Below are 26,800 nucleotides of genomic sequence, written 5' to 3'. Positions count from 1 at the left end.
AGTACCCTTAATTCTTGATTTATTTGCTCCTACCACTAGATTGTAACCTCCCTGAGGACAGAGATGATCATTTCTGTATCACAGCACCTACCACACAACCAGCACAAAGGAGCTCAATATTTATTTTTAAACTTTAAGCAAATGAATAAATGTTCTCAATAAATATAAAGTACAAACTGTCTGATAAGAAAAAGGACTACCATTTATTGAGTAGCTTCTATGTGTTGGGCACAATACTATACTGAATGCTTACATGCATAAGCATCCAATTCTAAAAGTAAATCACCCTTTTGACATGTATTTTTATAAAAGCCTAATGTTCGTTTGTCCCATCATGTAATAGGCATCAGGAATACTGTAGTGATAGCCCTTAATCACCTGGAGGCTAGAGTCTCATAAGCCTCAGTAAGAAAAGCAGCAGTCTTCATTTATTCAGGCGGTTATAAAAATAATACCATGAACTGGTTAGCTTACAAACAAAAGAGTTTGTCACAGTTCTGGAGACTGGGATGTCCACGATCAAAGTGCCAGCAGTTTTAGTGTCTGGTGAAGACCCATTTTTGTGGTTCATTGATGGTACTTTCTAGCTATAATCTTATATGCAGGAAGGGATGTGCTAACTATAGGACCAAGAATCCCAATCATGAGGGCTATGCACAGGAAAAGTAAGGAGATAGGAGAAATGAAAGATGCTCTGGGGTTTCAAGTATAAATTATGATAAGTGGAAAATATTATTACAAGAGGGGAAGAAGTAATTTAAAGGGAAAGATAACTAATTCAGTTTAGGATGTGTCTTTGTGATGTCAGTGAGGCATTAAAGTAAAATACTCAGGAAACCACTGGAAATGCAGGATGGACACACTAGCTCAGAGGGTAGCCTGATTGTTAAGGATGCATAGTAGCCTATGAAAGAACAGATTCAGTTCTGCAGTAAGAAATGGAAGACTGACTTTCAAGAAATAAGGTCTGAATGCCTAAGACAGGCAGTCAGTGACCAGAAAGAAAAAACAAAAGCTCACAGGGGTATCAGAGTCAGGGAAAGTATTTTTGATTTCGTATAGGATGACCTGGATACATCTGAAGGCAAACAGCAAGTAACCAGTGTCAAAGAAACATCTAAAGGGGGTGTGTGTGCACATGTCAAACAGTGAGAGGGGAAGGATATGAGATAAAAGGAAGAGACAGATTGTCCTGTGCTGTCCCAAAGGACTAAACTAGGGTGATGTTAGAACCCAGAGACAGAAGTTTAAGAAAATATATTTTAGCTTCACATTATGAGATATTTCAGGGCACCTGGGTGGCTCATCAGTTAAGTGTCTGCTTTCTGCTCAGGTCATGATCTCAGGGTCCTCTGGGATAGAGCTCCGCATCGGGCTCCCTGCTCAGCAGGGAGTATGCTTCTCCCTCTGCCTCTGCCTCTCCACCCAGCTCATTCTCTATAACTTGCGCTCTCTCTCAAATAAAATCTTTGATGATGATGATAATAATAATACAGATTTTTTTTTTTTTTTTTTTAGATTTTACTTATTTATAAGAGAGAGAGAACATGAGAGGGGAGAGGTCAGAGGGAGAAGCAGACTCCCTGCTGAGCAGGGAGCCAGACGTGGAACTCTTTCCCAGGACTCCAGGATCACGACCTGAACCAAAGACAGTTGCTCAACCAACTAAGCCACCCAGGCGCCCCTAATAATAATAGAGATATTTGACAAAAGAACTAACTACCTTATTAAGGAAATTCAATTTAATACTTCGTGATTTGTCAGGAATGCTACAGAAGAAATTTTGTACTGTGTCAGAGGTAAGACTAGGTTCTTTCAACAGTAAATTCTGACCTTTCTCATGTTAAGGAATTACTCCCACTCCCCCTCCTCCCAGCCCCTGGTAACCTCTATTCTATCTTCTATCTCTATGAATTTGCCTATTCTACATATATTTTATGTAAGTGTAATTACACAATAGTTGCCCTTTTGTGTCTGGCTTATTTAACTCACCATAATTTTTTTTTTAAGATTTTATTTATTTATTTATGCTGAGAGAGACACAGCAAGAGAAGAAACACAACCAGGGGCAGTGGCGGGGGGTGGGGGGAAGAAGCAGGCTTCCCAGGGAGCAGGGAGCCCAATGAGGGACTCGATCCCAGGACCCTGAGATCATGACCGGAGGCGAAGGCAGCTGCCTAATGACTGAACCACCCAAGCACTCCACCACAATGTTTTCAAGGTTTCCCCACGTTATGTCATGTAATAGAATTTTTCTTTTCTTTTTTTTTTTATTTTTATTTTTATTTTAAGTAGGCTCCATGCCCAATATTGGGCTCAAACCTACAACCCTGAGAACAAGAGTCACATGCCCTACTGATTAAGCCAGCCAGGTGCCCCAGGACTTCCTTCCTTTTTATGACTAATACTACATTTTATCTATTCAAACACTTGGACTATTTCCACCTTTTCTCTATTGTAAATAATGCTGCAATGAACATCAGTATGCAAGTATCTATTCAAGTCTGTTTTTTATTCTTATGGGTATTTATACTTAGAAGTGGAATTGTGGGTCATATGGTTATTCTACTTTTAGTTTTTGAGGAACTTCCACTAGAATAACGTTAATACAAAATTCACAATGAGATTCCAATTCACACTCATGAGAATAACTATAATCCAGGGAAAGGAAAGGAAAAGGAAAATAGCAAGTGCTGCCGAGGATGTGGAGAAACTGGATTTGATGACGGGTGTGGGATATAATGGAATACTTGTGGGAAAACAGTTTGGCAGTTATTTTGATATATGTCATAACATGGTGGACCTTGCAAACATTTCACTAGGTGAAATAAGATACAGAATGACAAATACTGTATGATTTCACTTACATGAGGTACTCAGAATGGGCAAATCCATAAAGACAGTAAATAGAGAGTTTAAGGGGCTGGGGAGGGAAGAAGGAATTATTTTTTAAGTGGTGGAATTTTTTTTTTAATTGGTGGAGTTTTTGCTGGGGATGATGAAAAAACTGAGGATATAGATAGTGATGGTTAACATTTTGAATATACTTAATGCCACTGCACTGTACCACCTATAAATGGTTAAATATTAATATAGTTTTAAAAAATCAAAATAATTAAATGTTAAAAGATTCCTTGAGCCAATAAAAATTTATTAATCATTATAAACCTATTAATTCATCTGTTTTAATCATTAAACCTGGTTTTTTTGTTTTGTTTTTAATTATTAATCAGGACCCAATGCAGAAAAAAAAAAGCTATATATTAGATATTTCAACCAGAATGGCATTTAATACAAAGACTAAGATGGTTGTCATTCAAAATACAGAAGGACATTTAAAAAAAAAAAAAGGAAGGAAGGTAGGATTAAGAATCAGGAATAGCCACTGGAGCGAGGAGATAAGGGATACATTGCAATCCAGGGGTCTAAAAGCTACTGCCATTACTGCCTCTACATATCCATGAAGCTGGTATTAAACACTGGAATCTCAGTCTAGATACCACAACTGCTTCTATTCATTTAAATCTCACAACTTTGCTAACCACCCAAAGCAGCAGCAAAAAGTCTCCCTGTCCTCTTTGCCTTCCACTGTGGGAATGAATTCATCCAGTGAAGAGAACCTAAGCTGCATTCACATTTGATGGAAGGGAGTTCAGGAAATGCCCTGTATTTCCTCACTTGCAAGATGTTAAAGTACTATGAAAGTGAAAATTGGGAACATTTATTGTACAATCAATAGCATACCATGGTTAACTGGCAACATTTTATTTTAGAAATACAAAATAATGGTGAATCTCAGAATTTATACCATCTTAAATTAATAAAAAATGTTAAATTTCGCTTTCTAATAAAAACTCTATTTTTTTTTAAGAATTTATTTATGTATTTGACAGACAAAGACCACAAGTAGGCAGAGAGGCAGGCAGAGAGAGAGGAGGAAGCAGGCTCCCTGCTAAGCAGAGAGCCCCATGTGGAGCTCAATCCCAGAACCCTGGGATCATGACCTGAGCTGAAGGCAGAGGCTTTAACCCACTGAGCCACCCAGGTGCCCCTCTAATAAAAACTCTAAAAGCTCTCTAAATAGGGGCATCTAGCAGGCTTAGTCAATGGAGCATGTGATTCTTGATCTCAGGGTTGTAGGGCTGAGCCCCATGCTGAATGCAGAGGTTACTAAAGGAGCACCTGGGAGGCTCAGTCGTTAAGCTTCTGCCTTTGGCTCAGGTCATGATCCCAGAGTACTGGGATCAAGACCCACATCGGGCTCCCTACTCGGTGGGAAGCCTGCCTTCTCCCTCTCCCACTCCCTCTGCTTGTGTTCCCTCTCTCACTGTCTCTCTCTCTCTGTCAAATTAAAAAAAAAAATCTTTAAAAATAAAATCTTAAGGCCTCGGTAGTTCAGTTGGTTGGGTGGCTAGCACTTGATTTCGGCTAAGGTCACCATCTCAAGGTTATGAGATGCAGCCCTGAGGTGGACTTCACACTCAACTCAGGCTTCACACACAAATGGGAGTCCCCTTGAGATTCTCCCTCTCCCCGTTCCCTTCCCACCTCCCGCCCCCCACTCAAATCACATTTGCTTGTGCACTCTCTCTAAAACAAATAAAATCTTCAAACTAAACTAAAATCTTAAAAAAAAAAAATCCCTCTAAATAAAAACATGCTCTCATACTATCTCCTAAAATCTCTGTATTTTTGCATTTCACATCCAGGCATTTAATGTAACAAGAATTTTTTTATCATTTTGAAGTTAAAGTCCAAATTAATTTTCCAGTACCCTTTATTGAAAAGGGCATTCTTTTCTCACTAACCAACATGTATCTGTCATATATTAAATAACCGAAATTTGTCATTCATCAAGTAAACTGTAATTACAGATTTTCTTCTGTTTTGTTCCACTGGTCCATCCATCCATCACTAGACTAGACTACTCACGACAGTGTCTTAATTACTATACTTTGTAATAACTCCCAATAACTGGTAAAGTAAGTCTTCCCAAACTGTCTTCTTTGAGAATGTCTTGGCTATTTTGGCTCTTTATTGATTTTCCAGAGAATTTTAGAAAGAATCAGCTTTTTAAGTTCCACCCGAAAAACAACAAAAACAAAAACAAAAACAAATGAACCATCCAACCAAAAAAATAACTTAATGCCTTGACTGGAATTATATTAAATATATAAATCCATGGGGCGCCTGGGTAGCTCAGTTGGTTAAGCGACTGCCTACGGCTCAGGTCATGACCCTGGAGTCCGGGATGGAGTCCCACATCAGGATCTCTGCTCGGCAGGGAGTCTGCTTCTCCCACTGACCTCTCTCCTCTCGTGGTCTATCTCTCTCTCTTAAATAAATATTAAAAAAAAAAAAAAAAAAAAGATTAAGGACGCCTGGGTGGCTCAGTTGGTTGAGCAGCTGCCTTCGGCTCAGGTCATGATCCCAGTGTCCTGGGATTGAGTCCCATATCGGGCTCCTTGCTCGGCGGGGAGCCTGCTTCTCCCTCTGCCTCTGCCTGCCATTCTGTCTGCCTGTGCTTGCTCGCTCTCGCTCTCTCGCTCTCTCGCTCTCTGATTAAAAAAAAAAAAAAAGATTTAAAAAAATATATACAAATCCATTTGGAGAATAAGATCTATACAATATTGAGTCTATCAATCCATGTACAGGATATTTTGCCCCTTCAGGTCTTCTTTAATTCACCTCAATAGGCTCATTACACTTCATTTGACCTCAAAACCTCAGACTTTTTATCTGGAATCTTTCTGCCTAAAGTACATCCCTCATAATTTCCCTTAAAAAGGGCTGATGGAGTTCGTTAAAATAAACTTTTACCTCATCCTTAAGGGATAGTTTCACTAAGTACAGAATTTATAAGTATACATTGGCAATTATTCTGGGAAAAAAAAAAAGACATACCTTTCTTCCTTTTTTTTAATTTTTAAGATTTTATTTATTTATTTGACAGATCACAAGTAGGCAGAGAGACAGGCAGAGAGAGAAAGAGAGGGGAGGAAGCAGGCTCCCCGCTGAGCAGAGAGCCCAATGCGGGGCTCAATCCCAGGCCCCTGGGATCATAACCTGAGCCAAAGGCAGAGGCTTTAACCCACTGAGCCACCCAGGCACCCCAAGACATACCCTTCTGTTGAGAAGTTAGCTATCTCTGCATAACTGCTCCTTTGAAAGAAGTCTTTTTTTCCTCTGGCTGCTTTTAAGATTTTTCTCTTTGTATCGGGGTTTATGCCATTTCACTGATTTGTCTGGGTGCAGATTTCTTTTTATTTATACTATCAGAAATTCATTGAGCTTCCTATCAACTGGTTTCTCATCAGAACTAGAAAATTTTCAACCAGAAATTACTCTTCAAATATTACCTTTGCATCATTCTCTCTTTCCTCTCTTTATGAAACTTAAATAAGTTAGATCTCACTCTATCTTTCTTATCATGCAATCTCTCTTCAATATTTTCTATTGTTTTGACTCTTAGCAGTACAGTCAGGAAACTTTTTCCTGTCTTATCTTCCAGGTAACTAATTCTTCTTCAGTTAGAAATAATCTGCTCAAGCTTTCCCTTCGGTATATTTGGCATAGTCTCATTTCTGCACTTTGTATTTAATTTTCTCAAGTTTACTAAGGAACTTGTTATAGTCTCTTGTTCTCTGCTTGCCTTCAAATTTGTCTTTTATTCTTTCAACATAACAAGTAGCAATTGTTTTAAATCCGTCTGATATTTGAGGGGTTTTTTTGATCTGTTTCTTATTCACAGTGGTATTTCCATGCATGTTATTATATTTTTCTTTTTAAAAACTTATTTTGAGGTATATGAACATAAAGCAAACTACACATTTATATGTCAATTACATCTCCATTAAAAAACTACAGAAACCTTAAATTATATTACTTGAGGAATTCTATACACATATATCATGTTAATTTTAACTTGTGTGTGTGTTTTACTATGCTTGGTGACTTGTGACAGTGCACTAATTACTGCCCTTGAAAAATTATTGGTGGCAATCCCGTTCAGAATCTTTCCAAAGATAATTTGCTTTCCTTCTGACAGTCCTTGTGAGTACTACCAGTTTGAAACCAGGAATTATGATAAAAGGTTTGAGGGTCCCTGACCACCCAGGCAAGACAAATCTAAGCTGTTAATCAGTGTGAGAGCTAAACTGTGGTCACAGCTTGAAGGATTTATTTTTCTTAATTTCCTTTTTCTTCCCCTGCTCCAAATCTACAGTCCCCTAGATACGGGAGTGGGTAGACAGTTTAGTTCCATTTCACCCTTACCAAATAATGGAGTCCTTGGGATAGCATGTTAAAAGAGAGTTCCTCTCCTTTTTGACTCTCCTTTTGGATGAACTCTAGGCCCTGACTTCTATCCTCTATAACCTATTAAGCATACCAAAACCAAAGCCCAAATCTAAATAGATTGGCACCTGCCCTTAGACAAAAGCTACTTCATCCTTTACTTATTTCCCCAGGTTCCTGCCTTTTTCCTAAAATGTAGCCTTGCAGCTGTCTACTCCCTTTTCAGCTCTTTAATTCCTTTAAAATTTTTTAAAAGATTGTTTCCAAGATTTTTAGTTGTCTTCATCAAAAGGGTTGATCTGAAATAATGCAATCCACCATTACTGAAAACAAATCAATTTCCCCTTTTTTATGACAACTATTTTGTAACACCCCCATACCATCCTAAAATTAAATAGAGATGGCCTGCCTAAGTGAAATTTCAAAAGTCAGTAACACCCTAATTATATTTTTAATCATATGAAAGAAATAAATTAGTAATAAAATGATACTTCAAAATGTGCAAGCTATTATTAAAATAAATATAATGAGGGTATCTGATGCTTATATCTATACAGAGAATCACTACAACTGTAGTGGTGACAACTATAGACTGAGAGGGAAAGTATTTGAGTCACCCAATAGTGTGCAAGTGGCACTGCCACCGATGATGTGATTTTCTGACGCGGTAAAGAACTCCTGATAAAGTTCTGATCAAAAATTTTAATATTCCTAAAATTTATGTGATAATTAAATGCTTGCAACTTTTTGTGTATATTAAAACAATGCCTCATACCTAAAACAAAGTTCGTTTCTAAGATCAGATCATTATTGCCACTTTTTTCACCAAAAAATTCCAAAAAATAACTCTAAGTCCTGCGGTTATTCAAACAATTCTTAAATGTGCAGACTGTCCTTAACACTCAGAGAGCTGACTTCCCTGGTCCTTGCTCATTAAAGGCTAATGCCACCCTCTTCCCCCATACTGGGAACAACCAAAACACCTCCAAGTATTTCAAAACTGCCCCCTGGGGAAGAACTGCCCACACGCAGACCCACTGTCTGCAGAAGACAAAGAGATGCATGACCAAGCTCCACCTTTATGGGAGGCATTACTCTCCAGCTATGAAGACAGTCAGCAGACAGCTTCCAAATGTCATCTCCTCCACAGCCCACCTTAACTGCAACCCACATCCAAGCTAGGAGGCTCAGACATTTGGCTCACGTCCTTTTGACAGGCAATCCTCAGTCCACAGCTCCACACTAATAGGCAAAAGATTGATGAGGCCCGTATCACAATGCAATTTCATCCTGTGCCCAGTCCTGTAACTTGCCTCTTCCTTCACAGGCATTGATTCCTACGAAATACCATGCACTGCAAACAGCGTCTCAGTATTCACCATCAAAGAACCCAAGCTTCAACAGCGACACAGTATGTTTTACTGCTAAGTTTTTCCATAAACATTTTTGGTGGCTTGACCTTATCCCATATTGAATCTATTTATCCTATAACCCTTACCAATTCAATCACCCTTAAACACTGGTTTCATAATTTAATTTTTTAAAAATATTTTATTTATTTATTTGACAGAGAGAGCACAAGCAGGGGGAGCAGCAGGCAGAGGGAGAAGCAGGCTCTCCACTGAGCAGGGAGCCTGATGCGGGGCTCAATCCCAGGACCCTGGGATCATGACCTGAGCCGAAAGCAGATGAAAGCAGATGCTAAACCAACTGAGCCACGCAGGTGTCCCTCATCATTTATTTTAGACCTCCAATTTCATCTCACTACACATAATACAAAGCTAAATTTTTTTCAGTCTAAAAGCGCCTGGGTGGCTCAGTCGGTTAAGTGACTGCCTTCAGCTCTGGTCATAATCTCAGGGTCCTGGGATCAAGCTCCAAGTTCAGTCGGGCTTCCTGCTCAGCGGGGATCCTGCTTCTCCCCCTCTCTCTGTCTCCAGCCACCACCCAACCTTGTGCAAGCTCTCTCTCCTCTCTCTTATAAATAAATGTTTTAAAAAATTTATAAAATTTTTTTCAGTCTATAACTATTCTCCACAATGCAATCCTGTCTAGTATAGCCAAATTTTATTTCATACAAGTCACTCAACTATAAACATGATAATCCTGTTCCTTAAACAAAAGTACCATATATATCTCTAACTCCAGTTCTTTGCAAAGTCTATTCACATTATCTATTATATCTTTTTCCTTCCTTCCACCTGTCTACGTTAAACACGAACTTCTTCTTCTTCTTTTTTTTTTTTAAGATTTTATCTATTTGACAGAGAGGCACAGAGAGAGAGAGGGAACTCAAGCAGGGGGAGTGGGAGAGTGAGAAGCAGGCTTTCCCCTGAGCAGGGAACCCGATGTGAAACTCGATCCCAGGACCCTGGGATCATGACCTGAGCCAAAGGCAGATGCTTAACAACTGAGTCACCCAGGTGCCCCTAAACACTAACTTCTATCAAGACCTCATTAGCCTACAAAAACATTCCATTTCTGAGCTACTCCATCATCCACTCAGGCACTTAATGACATACTGCCATGTGCATGCCCTGTTTTTTCCATCAAGAGTGTTATCTTCTAGGGGTGCTTGGGTGGCTCAGCTGTTTAAGTGTCCAACTCTTGGTTTTTGGCTCAGGTCATGATCTCACGGGTAGTAGGACTGAGGTCCACATTGGACTCTGCACTCAGTAGGAAGTCTGCTTGAGATTCTCTCTCTCCCCCTCTACCCACCATGCCCACATGCTCTAAATAAATAAATACATACATCAAATCTAAAAAAAAAAAAAAAAGGTGTTATATTTTAGAAGCCTTTCCCCCCACCATATGAAATCTCCAGCACAATTTCAATATAGCAACATATTAAATAGAACTACTTTGGTTGAAGCAGAGATTGCCTTTCCACCCTCCACAAACCCAGTGAGTCTCTTCCTTGCTACTCTTAACCCTCAGAAATTTTTTTGAGGTATCCTCACAGTACCCAGGTTTTCAGTCTGAAAGAGAAACAAAACAGAACGACAACAAAAACTCTAGCTTTATAATCTGAATAATTTACTGCTGCATAAACCAGAAGAAAGCAACTGGAAGAGAACACATATGGACTCCCATCATCGCATTGTATCAACATTGTATCTACACTCTGCCTTACCATGTATTATCATCAAGTATCCATGCTCCTATTGAGAGCCAATCCTTCCACCTGCCACTAAATCCCTTTCCCTCTTTCCTTCAGAGAGGACGCCAGCAGTGTCCCTCTCTCCCTCACCCTTCCTTCTCTCTCTCCAGAAACCATTAATATTTTACACTGTAAGGATTCATTCCTATCACCATATGTCCTCATTTTTTTTTAATCATTAAAAAAAAAATTCCACGACCCTACTTCCTCACTAGCTAATGCCCCCTTTCTCTGTTCCCCTTCATGGGAAAATTCTTCACTACCTTCACTTCCCCTTCTATTCTTCCTTAAAAATCACTCAATCAGAATTATCTCCTTGGAACCTCATCTCAATGCTCTACTTTTTTTCTTTTTTTGGGGGGGGGGGTTATTTATTTACTTTAGAGAGTGAGAAAGAGCGTGAGAGGGGAGAAGGTCAGAGAGAGAAGCAGACTCCCCATGGAGCTGGAAGCCCAATGCTGGACTCGATCCTGAAGCTCCAGGATCATGACCTGAGCCGAAGGCTTAACCAACTGAGCCACCCAGGCACCCCTCAATGTTCTATTCTTGTCTAGATCACAATACCTCTACTCTGTTAGCTCCAATGATGAATTCTTAGCATCTTACTTCTCCTAGCAGCATATACAACTGACCACTCTCTATTAATGAACTTTCTTCATTCGATTTCCTACCTTACTGGTTGCTCCTTCTCAGGCTCTCCTCTTTTCTCCAAACTTGGCTCTCTTTCTTCCTATCTATGCTCATTTCCTTGATAATCACATCAATATCACAGCTTTAAATGCCACCCAAATCCCAAATTTGGGGTTTGCTAACTGCTATGACAAATACACTCAAAAGGCATAAGGACTCAAATACAATGAAAGCTAATTTCTTATCCATCTAATAGTACTAGGCTGTTGGAAAGGTTAGCAAGGTGGTCTTTACCCATGCAGTATTCAGAAACCTAGGCTAATGGTCAATCTACCATTTACAACACAGGGCTTCCAACTTATCCTCGGAATCATCATGCTTCAACCAACCAGAAGGGAAAAACAGGAAGGAAGGTGTTTATATAGACCAGACCTAGAATTAGTGTATATTGCATGTACTCATATTACATTAGCCAGAACTTAATCGTATGACCGTGACACCTAAGTACTAAGGAGAAGTGTCTAAGTGCATATTCAGGAAGAAAGTAAGACATACATATGGCAAACAGTTTCTGTCACTAGGCCTCACTCCCAAACTATAGATATTTCAAACTTAACATATCCCAAACTGAATTCTTAATCTGTGCCCTCCTTTCCCCGTTGACACCTCTCTTTCTTGCACACCTCACGTTCAACCTATCAACAAATCCTATTGGCTCTACTTTTAAAACATCCAGAATCGTTTCTCAATCCTTCTACTGCTTCCAATGCGGTCTAAACCACTTTCTAGGTAATTCCAAAGGCTTCCTTCCTAGTTCCCCTACATCTACCCTTGTCCATTTACAGTCTGTTCTCTGTATAGCCACTGGAACATTTCTGTTCATAACTAACTCCTGTAACTCTGTTCTGACTGCTCAAACTTTGAAAGGCTACCCATTTCACTTAAAGCAAAAGTCAAAGGCCTTTGGTCATGCTTCTGTTCCCCCCTCCTACTCCAACACCACTTAGATTTCACCTCCTACAACTTGCGTCCTTTCTTTAAGCCACTGCACCAACTTTGACCTCCTTGCTGTTTCCCTAATAGACAAGGCACATTCCTGACTCAGAACCGTTGAGTTTGGTTCTTCTGTCTGAAATGCTTTTCCTTTACCTTCTAAAATCTTTACTTGTATTAACCTTCTCAACTAAAACCCTACCCTAATCTCCCTATTTTAAATTGCAAACCTTGTCCTGTTTTATTTTTCCATAGTGCTTATTACTTTCAAACATACTTTATAATTTTCTTTTTGTGTGTGTCTGCCCCTCCCCCACTACATACACACACCTCCACCAGCATATAACCTAGATAAGGGTAGAGATCATTCAAATGTACTCCTAAACACCTAGAGTACTACCTAGTATACTGTAGGCACTCAAATATTTATTGAATACTTGAATACCTACTGGCCTATGAAATGACTTAATACAAAAGTCATCAATACAGTTTTGGAAGGATGAGAAGGAAAATGGTGGGTCATAGCTTTAAAAATACCAAAGTCTAACATAAGTCGTAACACTTATATTTTTCCTATGAAGTAATGAGACTTTATAGACTTTAAAGACAGTCTCTGTACTATCATATTAATACATTTTGCCTCTTTCCTATGAAATGCTTAGTAAAAGTATCAATATGTTGGCACTTTGTTTCTTTAACTTAGTAGTGGTTTAAATCAACAGTCAACAGTTCTATCAAACAATCAACATTTAAATAGTCCTATCAATAATCTTATATTAAGAACCACCAAAAGTTTGTAACAAGTAGAGCCATGGGCTGTCACTGAACATTCTAAAAAATGCCACAAAGACTTCTGAAAGGAAAATTTTAATATATTTTTTGTCTTGAAAACAGAAAAATAACCCTACTATAATTTTGTGAAAGCTTTTACATGTTCACCATCTCTTTTTATTCTCATACCACTCCATAGGGGAGGCAGAGCGAAAATCAAGCAGTGTATGAAAGGATATGACACAGAAAAGTTGCTATAACTATTTAAACTGTTCTTTCAAAGACCCACCCATGATAACCAGTAACCAAAAATCTCCTCCTTTTTTTTTCTTTGAGAGAGAGAGTGCACTTGCAGGAAAGGTAGGGGAGGGGCAGAAGAAGAGAGAACCCCAAGCAGGCTCTACCAAGCCAACCCAGGGCTTGATCCTATGACCTGAGCAGAAATCAAGAGCGGGTGGCTTAACTAACTGAGCCACCCAGGCGCCCTTCCTTCATAAATACATATAGAAACTTAAGTGTCAAATTCAACAGCAGAAAAATCCTCTGTAATAGAGTTACTAAAAGACTAAACTACGCTAAATTTTCATGCATAATGAAACAATTTAAGATTATATAATTTAATGTTAATATAAGAAGACACCTGCAGGAAGATATAGGTGGAATATTTCAAATGTTAGAAGCATGTAAAAACTAAGGGGGAATGAACACTTTCAGTGGTTGTACAACAGAAATGTAACAACTACACTGAATTGTTATCTCCTCCCTATCTGAAGTTCTGATACCACACCCATGGAAATACAATCGTGTAAGAAACCAACTTTGAGCTATTTAGGAATAACAACAGTACTTTACCTTTTTATAGTAAAGAAAGTTATATAATTTACAGAAGATAAGATACTTTCATAATGAATGGGAATTAAATAGCCTCCATATAACATTACCAGAAATTATGCTAAGAACTCTAAAATATAATACCTACATAAGACTTTTAAATTAGTAATTGTTTGTTTCTACTCCTCTAAGTTACACAAAGATTTCTAAGTAGAAAATATAAACTTTAAAACAGAGGAAAAGCTATTAGACCCAGGCTGACAATATAAAACATAAAGATTCAAAGAACTATTTATAATGTTACTGTTGGAGCTATTAATCCTCCTTTAGTCTCAAAATTCCATCTAGGGGCACCTGGGTGGCTCAGTCAGTTAAGCCACCCACTCCTGATTTCAGCTCAGGTCATGATCTCAGAGTCCTGAAATCAAGCCCCATCTTGAGCCCCATGTGGAGCCCCGCATCAGGCTCCATGTCTAGCTCCATGCTCGGCATGCAGTCTGCTTAAGACTCTCTCTCCCTCTGTCCCTCCACCCTGCTCACACTCACTCTGTCTCAAAAACTCCATCTATAAGACCAAACAGAAATTTATTTTCCCAATATTATAATGTAGAAACTACAGTTTAAAAATCCTACAGCAATAGAGGATCACACCCAAGCAATATTTTAAATTGCTTCAAAATACTCAAAGTAACTAATTTAAAGCATCTTAAAATTTCAATTAATTTGAGCTGTTCTAAAAAGTCATTTTTTATTTATTTAACAGCTATATATTTACTACAAGAAACAAATGTAAGAATAGAGTATTTTTCAATTTAAACACAAAGTATCTTTTACAATAAGGAAAAGCATTTCAAATATTTTTTTAAAGATTGGGGCACCTGGGTGGCTCAATGGGTTAAAGCCTCTGCCTTTGTCTCAGGTCATGATCCCAGATTCCTGGGATCCAGCCTGGCATCAGGCAGGGAGCCTGCTTCCTCCTCTCTCTCTCTGCCTGCCTCTTTTCCTACTTGTGATATCTCTCTCTGTCAAATAAATCAATAAAATCTTTTAAAAATATATTTTTAAGATTTTATTGATTTAGGAGCAGCTGGGTGGCTCAGTGGGTTAAGCCTCTGCCTTCGGCTCAGGTCATGGTCTTAGGGTCCTGGGATCAAGCCTCTGCCAAGCAGAGAGCCTGCATCCCTTCTCCCTCTGCCTGCCTCTCTGCCTACTTGTGATCTTTCTCTGTCAAGTAAATAAATAAAATCTTAAAAAAAAAAAATTATTGATTTATTAGAGAGAGTGTGCACAAGTGCCAGACAGTGTGGGGTGAGGTGGGGGGCTGAAGGAGAAAAGCAGACTCTCCAATGAGTGTGAACCCCACAGGGGCCTCCATCTGAGGACCCTGAGATCATGACCGGAGCCCAAATCAGGAGTGGGACACTTAACCAATTGAGCCACCCAGGCACCCTAGGAAAAGCACTAAAAGAACACAAAACAACAACAAAAAACCCTAAAAACCACTAATTTTGGAACAACAGTTGAAAGTGGTCTGCCAAAATACTGAGTTTCTCTCTCCCTGGAAGGGCAGTTTCAAAATTTGCAAGGTAATCAAATACAACTGGAATAACACTCCTTGCAACATGAACAAAAGTTTAGATGGTATCTACCTTACCAACTGTCACATCGCCCTGTACTAGTCAGATATTTATGACTTATGAACACATTTGCTGATTTTTTTGCTTTTTAATACCTAAATGAAAAGCATGACCAGAAATATTTTGTACTGTAGGGGCTCCCCTTAAGCTAAGCCATAAAAAGCTTTCACCAGTGTAACAACAACAACAACAACAAAAAGATGAAGGATCCTATGCGCCCCCAATGAAAAAAGGTAGAAATATGACCAACAACTACCATATGCATTATCCTTAGTAAAAACAATTTAACAATGACTCTAAGATTAATAAAGGTGCTAATTCTGGAAGATCACAGAACATGACACGGGTTTCAAAGGAAAGAACTCTTAAAATGAAGATGGAGAATAACACTATTAACTAGTATATTCCACCAACTGACATTTTCAGTGACTTCTTTGGTGAGTAAACATCTTAATATAGTGACTTTCACCTGTATGTATTTTCATTAGTTAATATTTTTGTAATATGGGGGCGCTTGGGTGGCTCAGTCATCAGGCGTCTGCCTTTGGCGTGGGTCATCATCCCAGGGTTCTGGGATCAAGCCCCGCATCAGGCTCCCTGCTCTGCGGGAGGGTCTGGTTTTCCCTCTCCCACTCCCCCAGCTTCTGTTCCCTCTCTCACTGTGTCTCTCTGTCAAATAAATAAAATCTTTTAAAAATTTCTTTTTAAATAAAAAAAAATTTTTGCAATATGGTAAAAAGGACAGTATTGACATTTTTGTGCAACCTACTGAAACATCCCCTTCATTTCTTATAGAGAAATTAATTTTGGATGTAATAGGTTTTCTTTACCTGCCATTTTTCATGAACCTCCCCACCAAATAATTCAAGATAGGAGTGTACTATTTATATATAGTAGTGAATCCTGGGGTAGAAAACACCTCTGAGAGTAAGAAAATTATGGTCCTTTTCCTTCCAAAAGTATAGTTAACACAAGAAATTAAAAAAATCAAATTTTAAAGTTCTAAAAAACCTAAGAATTGGATCTACCTAATTTTAAGAATTAACTATAAAGCTACAGTAATCAAGATAATGTGGTACTGGCCAAAGAAGAGACATAGAGGTCAATAAAAGAGACTACAAGTATAATCAACTGATTTCAATAAAGGTGCCAAGGTAGCCCGATAGAAAAAAGTTTCTTCAATACCTATGAAACAACCGGACACCCATATGAAAAAGAATGAAGAAACTTTAACCTTTACCTCACAACATATATAAAAATTAACTCCAAATGGATCATAGACCTGAATGTAACAGCTAAAACTACAACATTTCTAGAACAAAAACAAGGGAGAAAATTTTATGATCTTAAAATTAGATAAAGATTTACTGAATAGGACACAAAAAGCAGGAAACATAAAAGAAAAAAATAATAAAATGGACAAGGTAATTAGGAAAATGAAAAAGACAAGCCACAGACAGGGAGGCACGTGCAAAACACATACTGATATACAGGACTTATATCCAGAATATAAATACAGTGTTCTTACAGCTCCACGAGAAGATAAATATTGAATAAAAAGATTTAAATGGGAGACTTAACCTAAGAAAATATGTGGATAGTAAGTAAGCACATAAACAGATGCCCAAAATTAGGTATTAGAAAAATACAAATCAAGACCACAATGAACAACTATTACATACCTACTTGAATGGCTAAAACTAAGAACAATGACAATATCAAATCCTGACAAGGATACGGAGTAACTGCAACACTCATTCACTATGGGTGACAATACAAAATGGTCCTACTTCTTTCTTTAATTCCAGTGTAGTTAACACACCTTGTTATATTAGTTTCAAATGCACAATACAGTGATTCAACAGTTTCAAAATTTATTACCCAGTGCTCATCAAGAGTTGGTACCAGTACCAACTCCCCGCTGGTAACCATGTTTGTTATCTATTGTTAAGAGTCCGCTTTGGGGGGTGCCTGCATGGCTCAGTTGGTTAAGTATCTGCCTTTGGCTCAGGTCATGATCCTAGAGCACCAGGATCAAGCCTCATATCAGCTCCCTCCTCAGCAGGGAGTCTGCTTCTCCCTCTGCCCATAAGCATGCTCTTGTGCTCTCTCTCTCACAAATAAATAAATAAAATCTTAGGGGGGTAAAATGTCTGGTATTTTTTTGGCTTGCCTTTATTTTCTTTGTTCATTTGTTTTGTTTCTTAAATTCCACATATGAGTGAAATCATACAGTTATTTGTCTTTCTCGGACGTATTTGGCATTATAGATCCATGTGTGCTGTTGCAAATGGCAAGATTTCATTCTTCCTTAGGATTAATACTATTCCCATGTGCTATATATACACACACATACACACACACCACTTATTTATCATTCATCAGTCGATGGACACTCGTGGTGCTCCCATAGTTTGGTTACTGTAAATAATCCTGCAATAAGCACAGGGGTGCATATATCTCTTCAAATTGGTGTTTCTGTAAATACCCAGGTGTGTGATTACTGAATCACAGGGTAGTTCTATTTTTATTTTTGTGAGAAATCTCCATACTGTCTTCCACAAGCATCTGTACCAGTTTGCATTTCCACAGAGCATGAGGGTTCCTTTTTCTCCATATCCTCACCAACACTTGTTGTTTCTTGAGTTTTGATTTTAGCCATTCTGACAGGTGTCGTGTGATGTATCTCACTTTGATTTTGATTTGCATTTCCCTGATGAGTGATGTTGAGCATCTTTTCAAGTGTCTGTTGGCCATCTCTACGTCTTCTGTAGATATGTCTGTCCATATCCTCTGCCCATTTTTAAAAATTGGATTGGCAGTTTCTTATAAAGTTAAATATAAACTTACCATACAATCTATCAATCAACCCTGCTTCTACGTTCTTACTCAAGAGAAATGGAAATAAATATCCTGAACCCTGAACAAAAACCTGAACCCATGTGTTTATAGCAATCTTTATTATAATTGCTAAGAAATAAAAACCACCCTACTACTCATCAACAGGTAAATGTATAAAATAAATGGGAACACATCCATACAACAAAGTATTACTAAACAATAAGCAGAAACTAATTGGTGATACATTTAACATGGGTGAATCTCAAAAACATCAAACTAAATGAAAGAAGCCAAATACATAAACCCCGTACTTGCATGACTTCATTCATATAACTTTCTGGGAAAGGTAAAACTAGAGATCAGACCAGTGTCTGCTAGGAACTGAGGGTCAGGGAAGGGGACAGAATGCGGAGGAACTAGGAACATTTGAGATGATGGAAATGTTCTGTGTCTAGATTGCGGCAGGAGTTGCAGGATCATTTACATTTGTCAAAACTCATCAAACTGTACAGTTAGAATGGTACATTATGATGTATGTAAATTAAAACCAAATCAACCTGATCTTTCTCAAAAAGCAATTATGAACTTTCTATATACCTCTAACCTACACCTTAATTTCAAAACCTCTAATATAATTCAGTCTCCCCAGACCAGGAGTCTGAAAACCTTGGCCCATGAACTAAATCTGCGCCATCATTTATTTTAGTACTAGCCCATGAAATGGTTGAAAAAAAATCAAGACTACTCACAACACGTGAAAATTATATGAAATTCAAATTTCAGTGTCCATCAGTTTTATTGGAACAGTCATGCTCACTTGCTTACACAGTCTAGCTGGTTTTGTGCTATAATGCCATTGTTGAGTCTGTTATTTTGACAGCAACAAAGCAGTTAGGCCCATAGTGCATAAAGTTTTACTATTTGACCCTTTACCAAAAAAATGTTTGCTGAACACTGTTAAGGTACATGTTGTTGAAATTTCCCACACAGATTATTACAACTGAGAAGATTCATGCCAGTGCACATCTCTCTTCATACACAGAAGCTCTAAAATCTCTACAGCCATAAAAACACTTCTTTTTTTTTTTTTTCAAGGAGAGCAATATGTAAAGCAGAAAAATGAAGAACTTCAAGAGTTAAGATGTAGGGGGACTGAACATAGCCTTCAGTTAACCTCTGAAGAAGGCCTTTGAAGCCCAGAAACAGTGTTTTTTAAAAATGCCCTTTGGAACCAACTGGTTGTCAATCTAGTAAACTGACTTATAAGTAGCATAGAAAAAGAGAACTGCAGGGCACCCAGTTGACTCAGTTGGTTGGGCCACTTCTTTCGGCTCAGGTCATGATTCCAGGGTCCTGGGATTGAGTCCCACATCAGGCTCTCTGCTCAGCGGGGAGCCCCACTTTCTCTCTGCCTGCCTCTCTGCCTACTTGTGATCTCTGTCTGTCAAATAAATAAACAAAATCTTAAAAAAAAAAAAAAAAAAAAGAGAACTGCAAAGTACAAAAAAATAGAATGCATCATATGTATTAAGGTTCCATTCACTATTTCTTTCACTAAAAATCTGAGTACCTACGTGCCAGATACTGTTGCAAAAGGTGAAGATAAAAAAAATGTTCAGTACAGACAAAATCTATTTCTCCTATGCACGTATTAGAGGAACTTAAAACCTGAATTTCTCACAGTGGTATACTACCCTGTAAAAACTACCATCCTATGGAACATTTGTCCCAAAAGTGCTGTCAATAACTACAGCCATATTACAAGAATGAAAATGATGTTTCATTTGACGTTACAGAGCTTCCAGAAGACAAAGTTAATTGAGTTCAGAGCAATTTTTCTATTCTGTATCAAGGATATTCCCAAGACCCAGAAAGGAATGTAATGTTACTGGGCATTCATTTCCCTCTATATGCATAGTCTTGATATGAGAAGAAACAAGACTAATAGTTTTTTAAGCCCAAGAGAAAACATGGAAACCAAAATAATCTCAGAGGGTAGAGGGTAGAAAAAATAATTGCTTAATGTTAGGGTGTAGGCTGTATTAAGCGTTTCTTCTACCATGCTAATTATGTATGATAGTAAAGTAGGTTGGTAGCCAAAAGAAACTAAAAAATAAAGACTACCTCCCAGAGTACGTCTATGCCTCCAGCAAATATTTAACAAAGGAATGGAACAAATGAGACTATCTTTTTGATTCTTATATTATCTATAACATTATGACTATAAAAGCACTGTTTACCTTTAAAAAACAGAAAAGCTCCTATACAGGCTCACCTATTTTGAACTCAGTTCTCTAACTATTGCTGATCCTGACCTCACAGAATAACCAATGTGGGTAAAACAGAGAATGAGTAGAAGACTCAAATCAACTTCTAAGTTAAACAAAATCAAGTAAGAATTACTGATAATAAAGGCTTACTGTAATGACAATTTGAAGAGGAAATATGGGAAGCATAGCAACATACTACATTTCCTAAAACAAGGGGATTGTGATACAAAATCTTCATTAAGTACGCAGCTAAATTAATAATATCAAGGTGTCTAAGAAAACAAAATGTAGGGCGCCTGGGTGGCTCAGTGGGTTAAAGCCTCTGTCTTCGGCTCAGGTTATGATCTCAGGGTTCTGGGATCGAGTCCCGCATCGGGCTCTCTGCGCAGAAGGGAGCCTGCTTCCTCCTCTCTCTGCCTACTTGTGATCTGTCTCTGTCAAAGAAATAAATAAAATTAAAAAAAAAAAAAAGAAAACAAAATCTATTTTCAATTCTAAAGGAGAAGACAACTTTATTACTGGGGGAAAGGAAAAAGGAAGAAAGCTAAGCAGCTGCCTCATTCTTCAACAGGTAAGCATGAGGTCTTAAGAAAATGTTAAATAAAATAAAAATAAAAAATAACAATGCAGCCTGCTCCTTTCCTCTCCTCCCCACCATTCACAGAACATAGGTTAACAATTGTTACAACAGCTTCCTATTCATCTTTATCAGGAAAGCAAAGGACAGAGAATTGAGAAAAATCAAACTTCTCTGGCCTGTTATCCAAATATAATTTTTCTGGCCTATTATCCAAACAAGATTAAATCAAGTTTGCTCTTAGGTTTACTACATTCAAAGATCTGAGCATCCAGTACCAACATTCCTTTCTTATCTGTTTACTGATAAATGATTCCTTTAACAGTCAGCATGTGTAAGTGACTGATATCAGATAGTTTTCTAAATAAAAGGAGTAGAAGCCTAAAGAAGCGAAGGAAAGAGAAAGAATACACAAAGAGACAACGAGAAATGCTAAAGACAAATAGCTCTTTTATAGTTATGCTTAACAGGTATGTTCTTTCCACCTTCAAAAATACCTAGACAAAGTATTAACAGCAAAACCAGAACTACACAAGCACACAGTATGCTAACGGGACTACCCCCTTTTAGGAGTATGAGGTAATCCAACCTGGTTTCACACGGCTCATAAAGATGAGTTTTAATACCCTGGACCACAAGATAAAGAAGATCCCATCCCAGAATACTGCTTAGTCAATGATTATAATTACACAACTTAACTAAGGCTGGTGATAAGAGATCTTGAAAACAATGTAATTTTAATTGTAATGCAACTACAAGAAGCTCCTTCTACAGAAACACAGCAGAAGAATAGTTAATAAATATCACACTCTGGTAGAACACATTTTAAAAAATAAATGTATTTATTATATCATATAGTCATGCTATCCCATATTATACCATATGGTCATGGAAAGAAACATTGGGGAAATATAAATGGTCAGAAGTAAAGGTTTAACGCCCAAAGTGTAAGCACATTCATTTCATAAATATCTAATAAGCTCCTATCATTTACCAGAATATTCTATTTTGACATCTACAAAGTAACAGAAATACAGGACATGAAATCTGTTCACTTCCCAAAACAATTTAAAAACTAAAATATACATTCTATGTTTAAAATGTTTGATAACAAGCAGTTAAAAAAACTCTAATATCCAAGAAAAATGATTAGTTTTAAAAAATGAAATGTAAAATATTTTGCTATATTAAGTTTAAAAATATTATAAAACCACATATACTGTATTATACAAACATTAAAAAAGTTTTGGATACACACCAAAATGTTTAAACTAATTATATCCTAGTGGCAAGATTACAGATTTTTTCTTTTCTTTTTTTTTTTTTTGTACTTATAGCTTTCTAATTTTTCAACAATGAATGTGCTTTCCCTCTATAGACAGAAATTTTAATGCAGCTGAAATTTCCCTCTGAGAAACTTTAAAAACAAAAACAGAAAACTATTTTACTGTCAGGCAAGGGAATTCTTTAGTATAAAATGTGTCATTTTACACAAGTATAACTTCATTTGTTTCCATGCACTTGGCAATTATATCTCTTCAAGTACACATAAGGAAGATAGTTCAATTAAAAGACCACGGTACATATCAGTTTGTACTGGATTAACAATACAACTTCAAATTTTAAATGATTTCTCGGAGGAATTTCTTCTGCCATCCATAACATTGATGTCTATATTCAAAAAAGATCCACTTTTAATCATTTATTCCCCTCCTCCCCGATGCGAATACCTTTATTATCAGCTCCTATCAGAAATTATAGAGGGAAAACTATTCATCACTAAACATTAAAACCTTAGAGGAGGAGGCAGTACAAAACACTTCTAATTGAATTTAGTTAGGAGTATCCTTTGTAGTTTCAGGAGATACCAATATGCTTTCCAATGATTGGCAAATTTAAACTTAAATTCATTAGTGTAGTGGTTCTCAAGCACTGATACATGAGAACTGCCCAGGAAGTGTGCCAAAATACTGAAACTTACGGCACTCTCACCTACTGAATCAGAATCTTGAGTATAGAACTCAAAAACAATCTGGCCCTTTCAAATAAGATAGCAGAGACTGTACTTAACAAAAGACTTCTCTACATCATTGCAAACTGTTCTACTGAGCCTTAAAGTTCTCAATGTAAACAATGTTATAATCAGAGAATTACAATTTCATGACCCATACCCATTAATTTATCCATTCTTCTACTCTGTAATAGTCTTCAAAGTTACAATTCAACAAAACCACACATACACTACAGAGTAAAGCAAGCCCAGAGGCACCTGTGCCTGGTAAGACAAAGGCATATCCGATTCATGGAAAAAATAGACAGCAGATGTGACCCCTAGTATTTAGCTATTAAAAACAATGTATCCTAAAAATAAATTTCCATGTCAACGGAACAAAGCTGTTTATAAATAAGAAGGAATGTGGAGGTGTGGGGAAGACAAGAGGAAGCTTCAGCAAGTCAAGAACCAAAAGCCAGGAAACAAGGCCAAATGAATGGTAACGGGCGACTAGGAAATCAGAATAAACTAGGAAATGGAAGAAGGGAAGAGCTCTATCCTTAGAATCCCAGAAGTTGGGGAAAATGAACAGATGTTAGAGGAAACTGATCCAAGCAAAAATGCAAACTAAAAATTAAGTGGAAAGTCGTGCAATTACGGAAGGAAAAAATGAAACAAGATGGGATCAGGAGGGAGACAAACCATAAGAGACTCTTAATCCCAGGAAACAAACTGAGGGTTGCTGGGGGGTTGGGGGTAGGGATAGGGTGGCTGGATTATGGACACTGGGGAGGGTATGTGCTATGGTGAGTGCTGTGAAACGTGTAAGCCTGATGATTCACAGACCTGTACCCCTGGGGCAAATAATACATTATATGTTAATTTTTTAAAAAGAAAAAAAGAAGATATGAAAACTTTAAATCAAATGATGGTATAGAACACATGATGCGCATAGATGGAAGTGGTATAAGAGGCTGAAAAATTATTATTGTGAACAAACTAGAGCAAGCATATAGGATGAATTTTCAAAGATGATGAAGCAGGAAAAGGAGCATTGCACAGACAAGAATGAGGCGTTGAGAATTGGGAAACCAAATGTAAGCAGTAGGAAGGAAAGAGAACTTTGAGCAAAGTCAACGGAATAACTCACGTTATCTAATCAATTACAAAGCACAGTTATTATACTAAATAGTATCTCATAATTTGCAAAGTATAATAAAGTTGTTATTTTATACAGTACAACGCCAAATACTAAATGGAATAAATTTTCCCTAAAAACCGAACGTAAGTAATTTGACAAAGTGGTAAGAGGCTGAATATTGCAAAAAACAGGCCGAGAGAAGGAGAAGCCAAAGCGGGAAAAGTGAAAGGTAAAAACTGGGACAAAAAGGAGGACAACAGAAAGAAATCAATCAAATCTATTTAAAAATGGGTAGGAAAAAATAAAGAGGTGTGAATACACAATGGAAGACTAACCAGAAAGTGTCTGTAATGCAAATGAAACCTGATGGAATCCTGACAGCTTCAGGATTCAGAAAGTAAGGAAGGAGCTCCAAAGCGTCCAGACGGACTTGTAAAGATAATAGATAACAATGTTAGGGAGCAGCAGAATGATCCAGAGGACCTGAAGAGAACTAGGGTAAGAGAGGTGCAAAAATGGTTTTAAGTAGAAACTAAGGCCAGAAGGCTGGCAGGTCCGACAACCGGCAAAAGAGCGGAGCAGCAGATGGGAATGGGTTGGGGGGAGGGTTACCATTCAGCGACAGAGCACAGAACTGGGGGCCTGACACCGGGATAAAAAGGAGAACAGAAACAGTGGGATTTAAGGCTGAACAAGTCAAGATTAAATCAAAACCAACCGCTGGGTAAAACAGGTGAAGAGACATCCCCCAAACAAGTGGAAAAGTGGAGGGGAGAGCAGCGGCCTGAAAAGGGGGACATCAGGGAGAGAGGAGGGGTATGATGCGCCCCATCACTCCCGTGACCATATAATAATTACAACAGCAACTCAAGCTGGGGTCCCGGCCCCGGCTACTAACCTACATCTTTTCACCTGGATGCCGCCACCCTCTCCTAGCCCCCACCCCCAAAATAATGAAAACATCGAAGAGACGAGAGCCTGGCTACCTTCAGCCAGCCGTGACCTTCTCGGACCAACCCTGAGTCTCGCCCCCTACTGATAGCCTCCTGCTCAACCAATGCTGCCCGAATCCCCCAAGCTGGGGTGCGAGTCAGGGAAACCCCCCTGGGCCACTGTGTGTGTTTACGTAGCGAGGAGCTGCATGACGGATAGGAACAAGGCGGGGATGCCCATCTCCCACCCCGCAGAACCCAAAGAAGGATGTGGCTGAGGGCACCAGAGCCCCCACCGCCACCTCGTTCCCCCAAAAAACACCAGCCAGCCGAGCCCAGAGCTCGGAGGTGTGTAGGGTGCGCCGGCACTCACCTCCTCGGGAATGGCAGGGTCCGCAGCCGAAGAGGCCGCGGCGCCGGCGCCGGCCTCGGGCTCCATATCCCCGTTGAACAGAGCCTGGCCCTGCTCCGCGCCGCCGCCGCCGCCGCCGCTCAGCGCCGCCATCTTATAACCGAGAGCCGGGGCCGGAGCGACCGCTGCTGGGCGGGGAGGGGGAAGGGAGGCGGAGGGCGGGGGGGGGCGGGGGGAGGCGGAGGCGGAGGGCGGGGGGCGGCGGGGAGGGACGGCCGGGGCGGCGCCGGCGGCGGGAGGGCTCCTGGGCCACCTCAGGAACCGGCCCGCGGCCCCCGGCGCAGCCGAGCCTGAGGGGATTGGGGGAAGGACGCTAGGCGGGGGGCGGGGGAAGGGGGCGGAGACGACTAGAAGTCGCCGCGGCAACGGCGTCACCCCCGTGTCACGGCCGTGACGTCACCCGGGGTGCGTGACGTAATCGTAGGAGCGCCCTCGCGCCGTCGTCAGGGGAGGATTCCTTCCCCTCCTGCCCACCGTCGCGCGCGCACGTTTCCTCGGCTCCGCGGTTTCCATGGCTCCGATTTCCTACTTCATTCTCTTCTCGGTCTTAAACCTGTTCTGTAATGTGGGATTTACTAGAAGAGCATGGGTGGTGTTGGAGGAGAAGTTAAAATCCTAGAGGGAGGAAGACGGGAAAGCCCATGCTACTTGTGTTTTTTTCCATTACAGCGAATGTGTCATAAAAATAAGATTTGAAACCCCAAGGTGGAAATATTCGAGGAGAATTTCATAGAAATGTATTTAAGAGCAGCTAAATCATCAGAATGATTTTTGTATCCGTTTCATTAAAGGATCTGGCCTGTTAAAGAGGGTCTAAATAAGTCTAAAAGCTTATCCCCATCGTTGAGAAATAAAACGTTTTCTTTAATTCTGGAAATGGAAAACTTTCCATATGCTAGTGCCTGCACAAGGCACAGCATTCTAGACATCTGGAGCACCAAAACTTTAATAACTTTTATTTTCAAGATAATTATTCAAAACATTTTAAATACTAGGTGCCTCGCATGAACAGAATATTCCAAGGTGTTAGCTGTGCAAAATATGCATGAAAACAAGAGAGGGGTTCAGTTCCTTTTGTCAGGCCCAATTACAGAATGAAATTAAGGAAACCCAGTTCATTATTAAAAATACTTTTATCTTAAAGGAAAAGGGAATATTCAGGGGGAAAAAATGAATGGAGAATAGAGGAAAGGAATATAATGGAAGTTACTGTGGGCTCCTAATGGTGTACAGTTTTAATCACCAAAGTAACATAAACATAACATAAGTCATGAGAAGCTTTGAGTGAACTACATTTTTTCTTCCCATGTGGAGGG

At 39.0% G+C, this 26,800-nt stretch overlaps 1 protein-coding gene across 8 annotated transcripts in view; it reads right to left on the bottom strand.

Annotated features, from left to right (window-relative positions):
• BRAF (B-Raf proto-oncogene, serine/threonine kinase) overlaps nt 1-25,810 on the bottom strand; it is a 188,052-nt gene extending 162,242 nt beyond the window's left edge. For 5 of the 8 annotated variants that reach the window (XR_004277020.1, XM_032305660.1, XM_032305662.1 and 2 more), the window contains exon 1: nt 25,446-25,810. Coding sequence is in view for 7 of the 8 variants with exons in the window: in XM_032305660.1 (XP_032161551.1) it covers nt 25,446-25,577 (132 nt within the window). In the remaining variant the exon portion in view is untranslated. The remainder of the gene's footprint in view (nt 1-25,445) is intronic. The other 3 variants (XM_032305663.1, XM_032305664.1, XM_032305665.1) reach the window with 2 other exon arrangements.
• Nucleotides 25,811-26,800: the final 990 nt, after the last annotated feature.

The sequence above is a fragment of the Mustela erminea genome, chromosome 11 (genome assembly GCF_009829155.1).
Source record: "Mustela erminea isolate mMusErm1 chromosome 11, mMusErm1.Pri, whole genome shotgun sequence".
Lineage (NCBI taxonomy): Eukaryota > Metazoa > Chordata > Mammalia > Carnivora > Mustelidae > Mustela > Mustela erminea.
The sequence above is the reverse complement of the archived record's forward strand: the minus strand, read 5'-3'. Positions and strand labels throughout refer to the sequence as shown.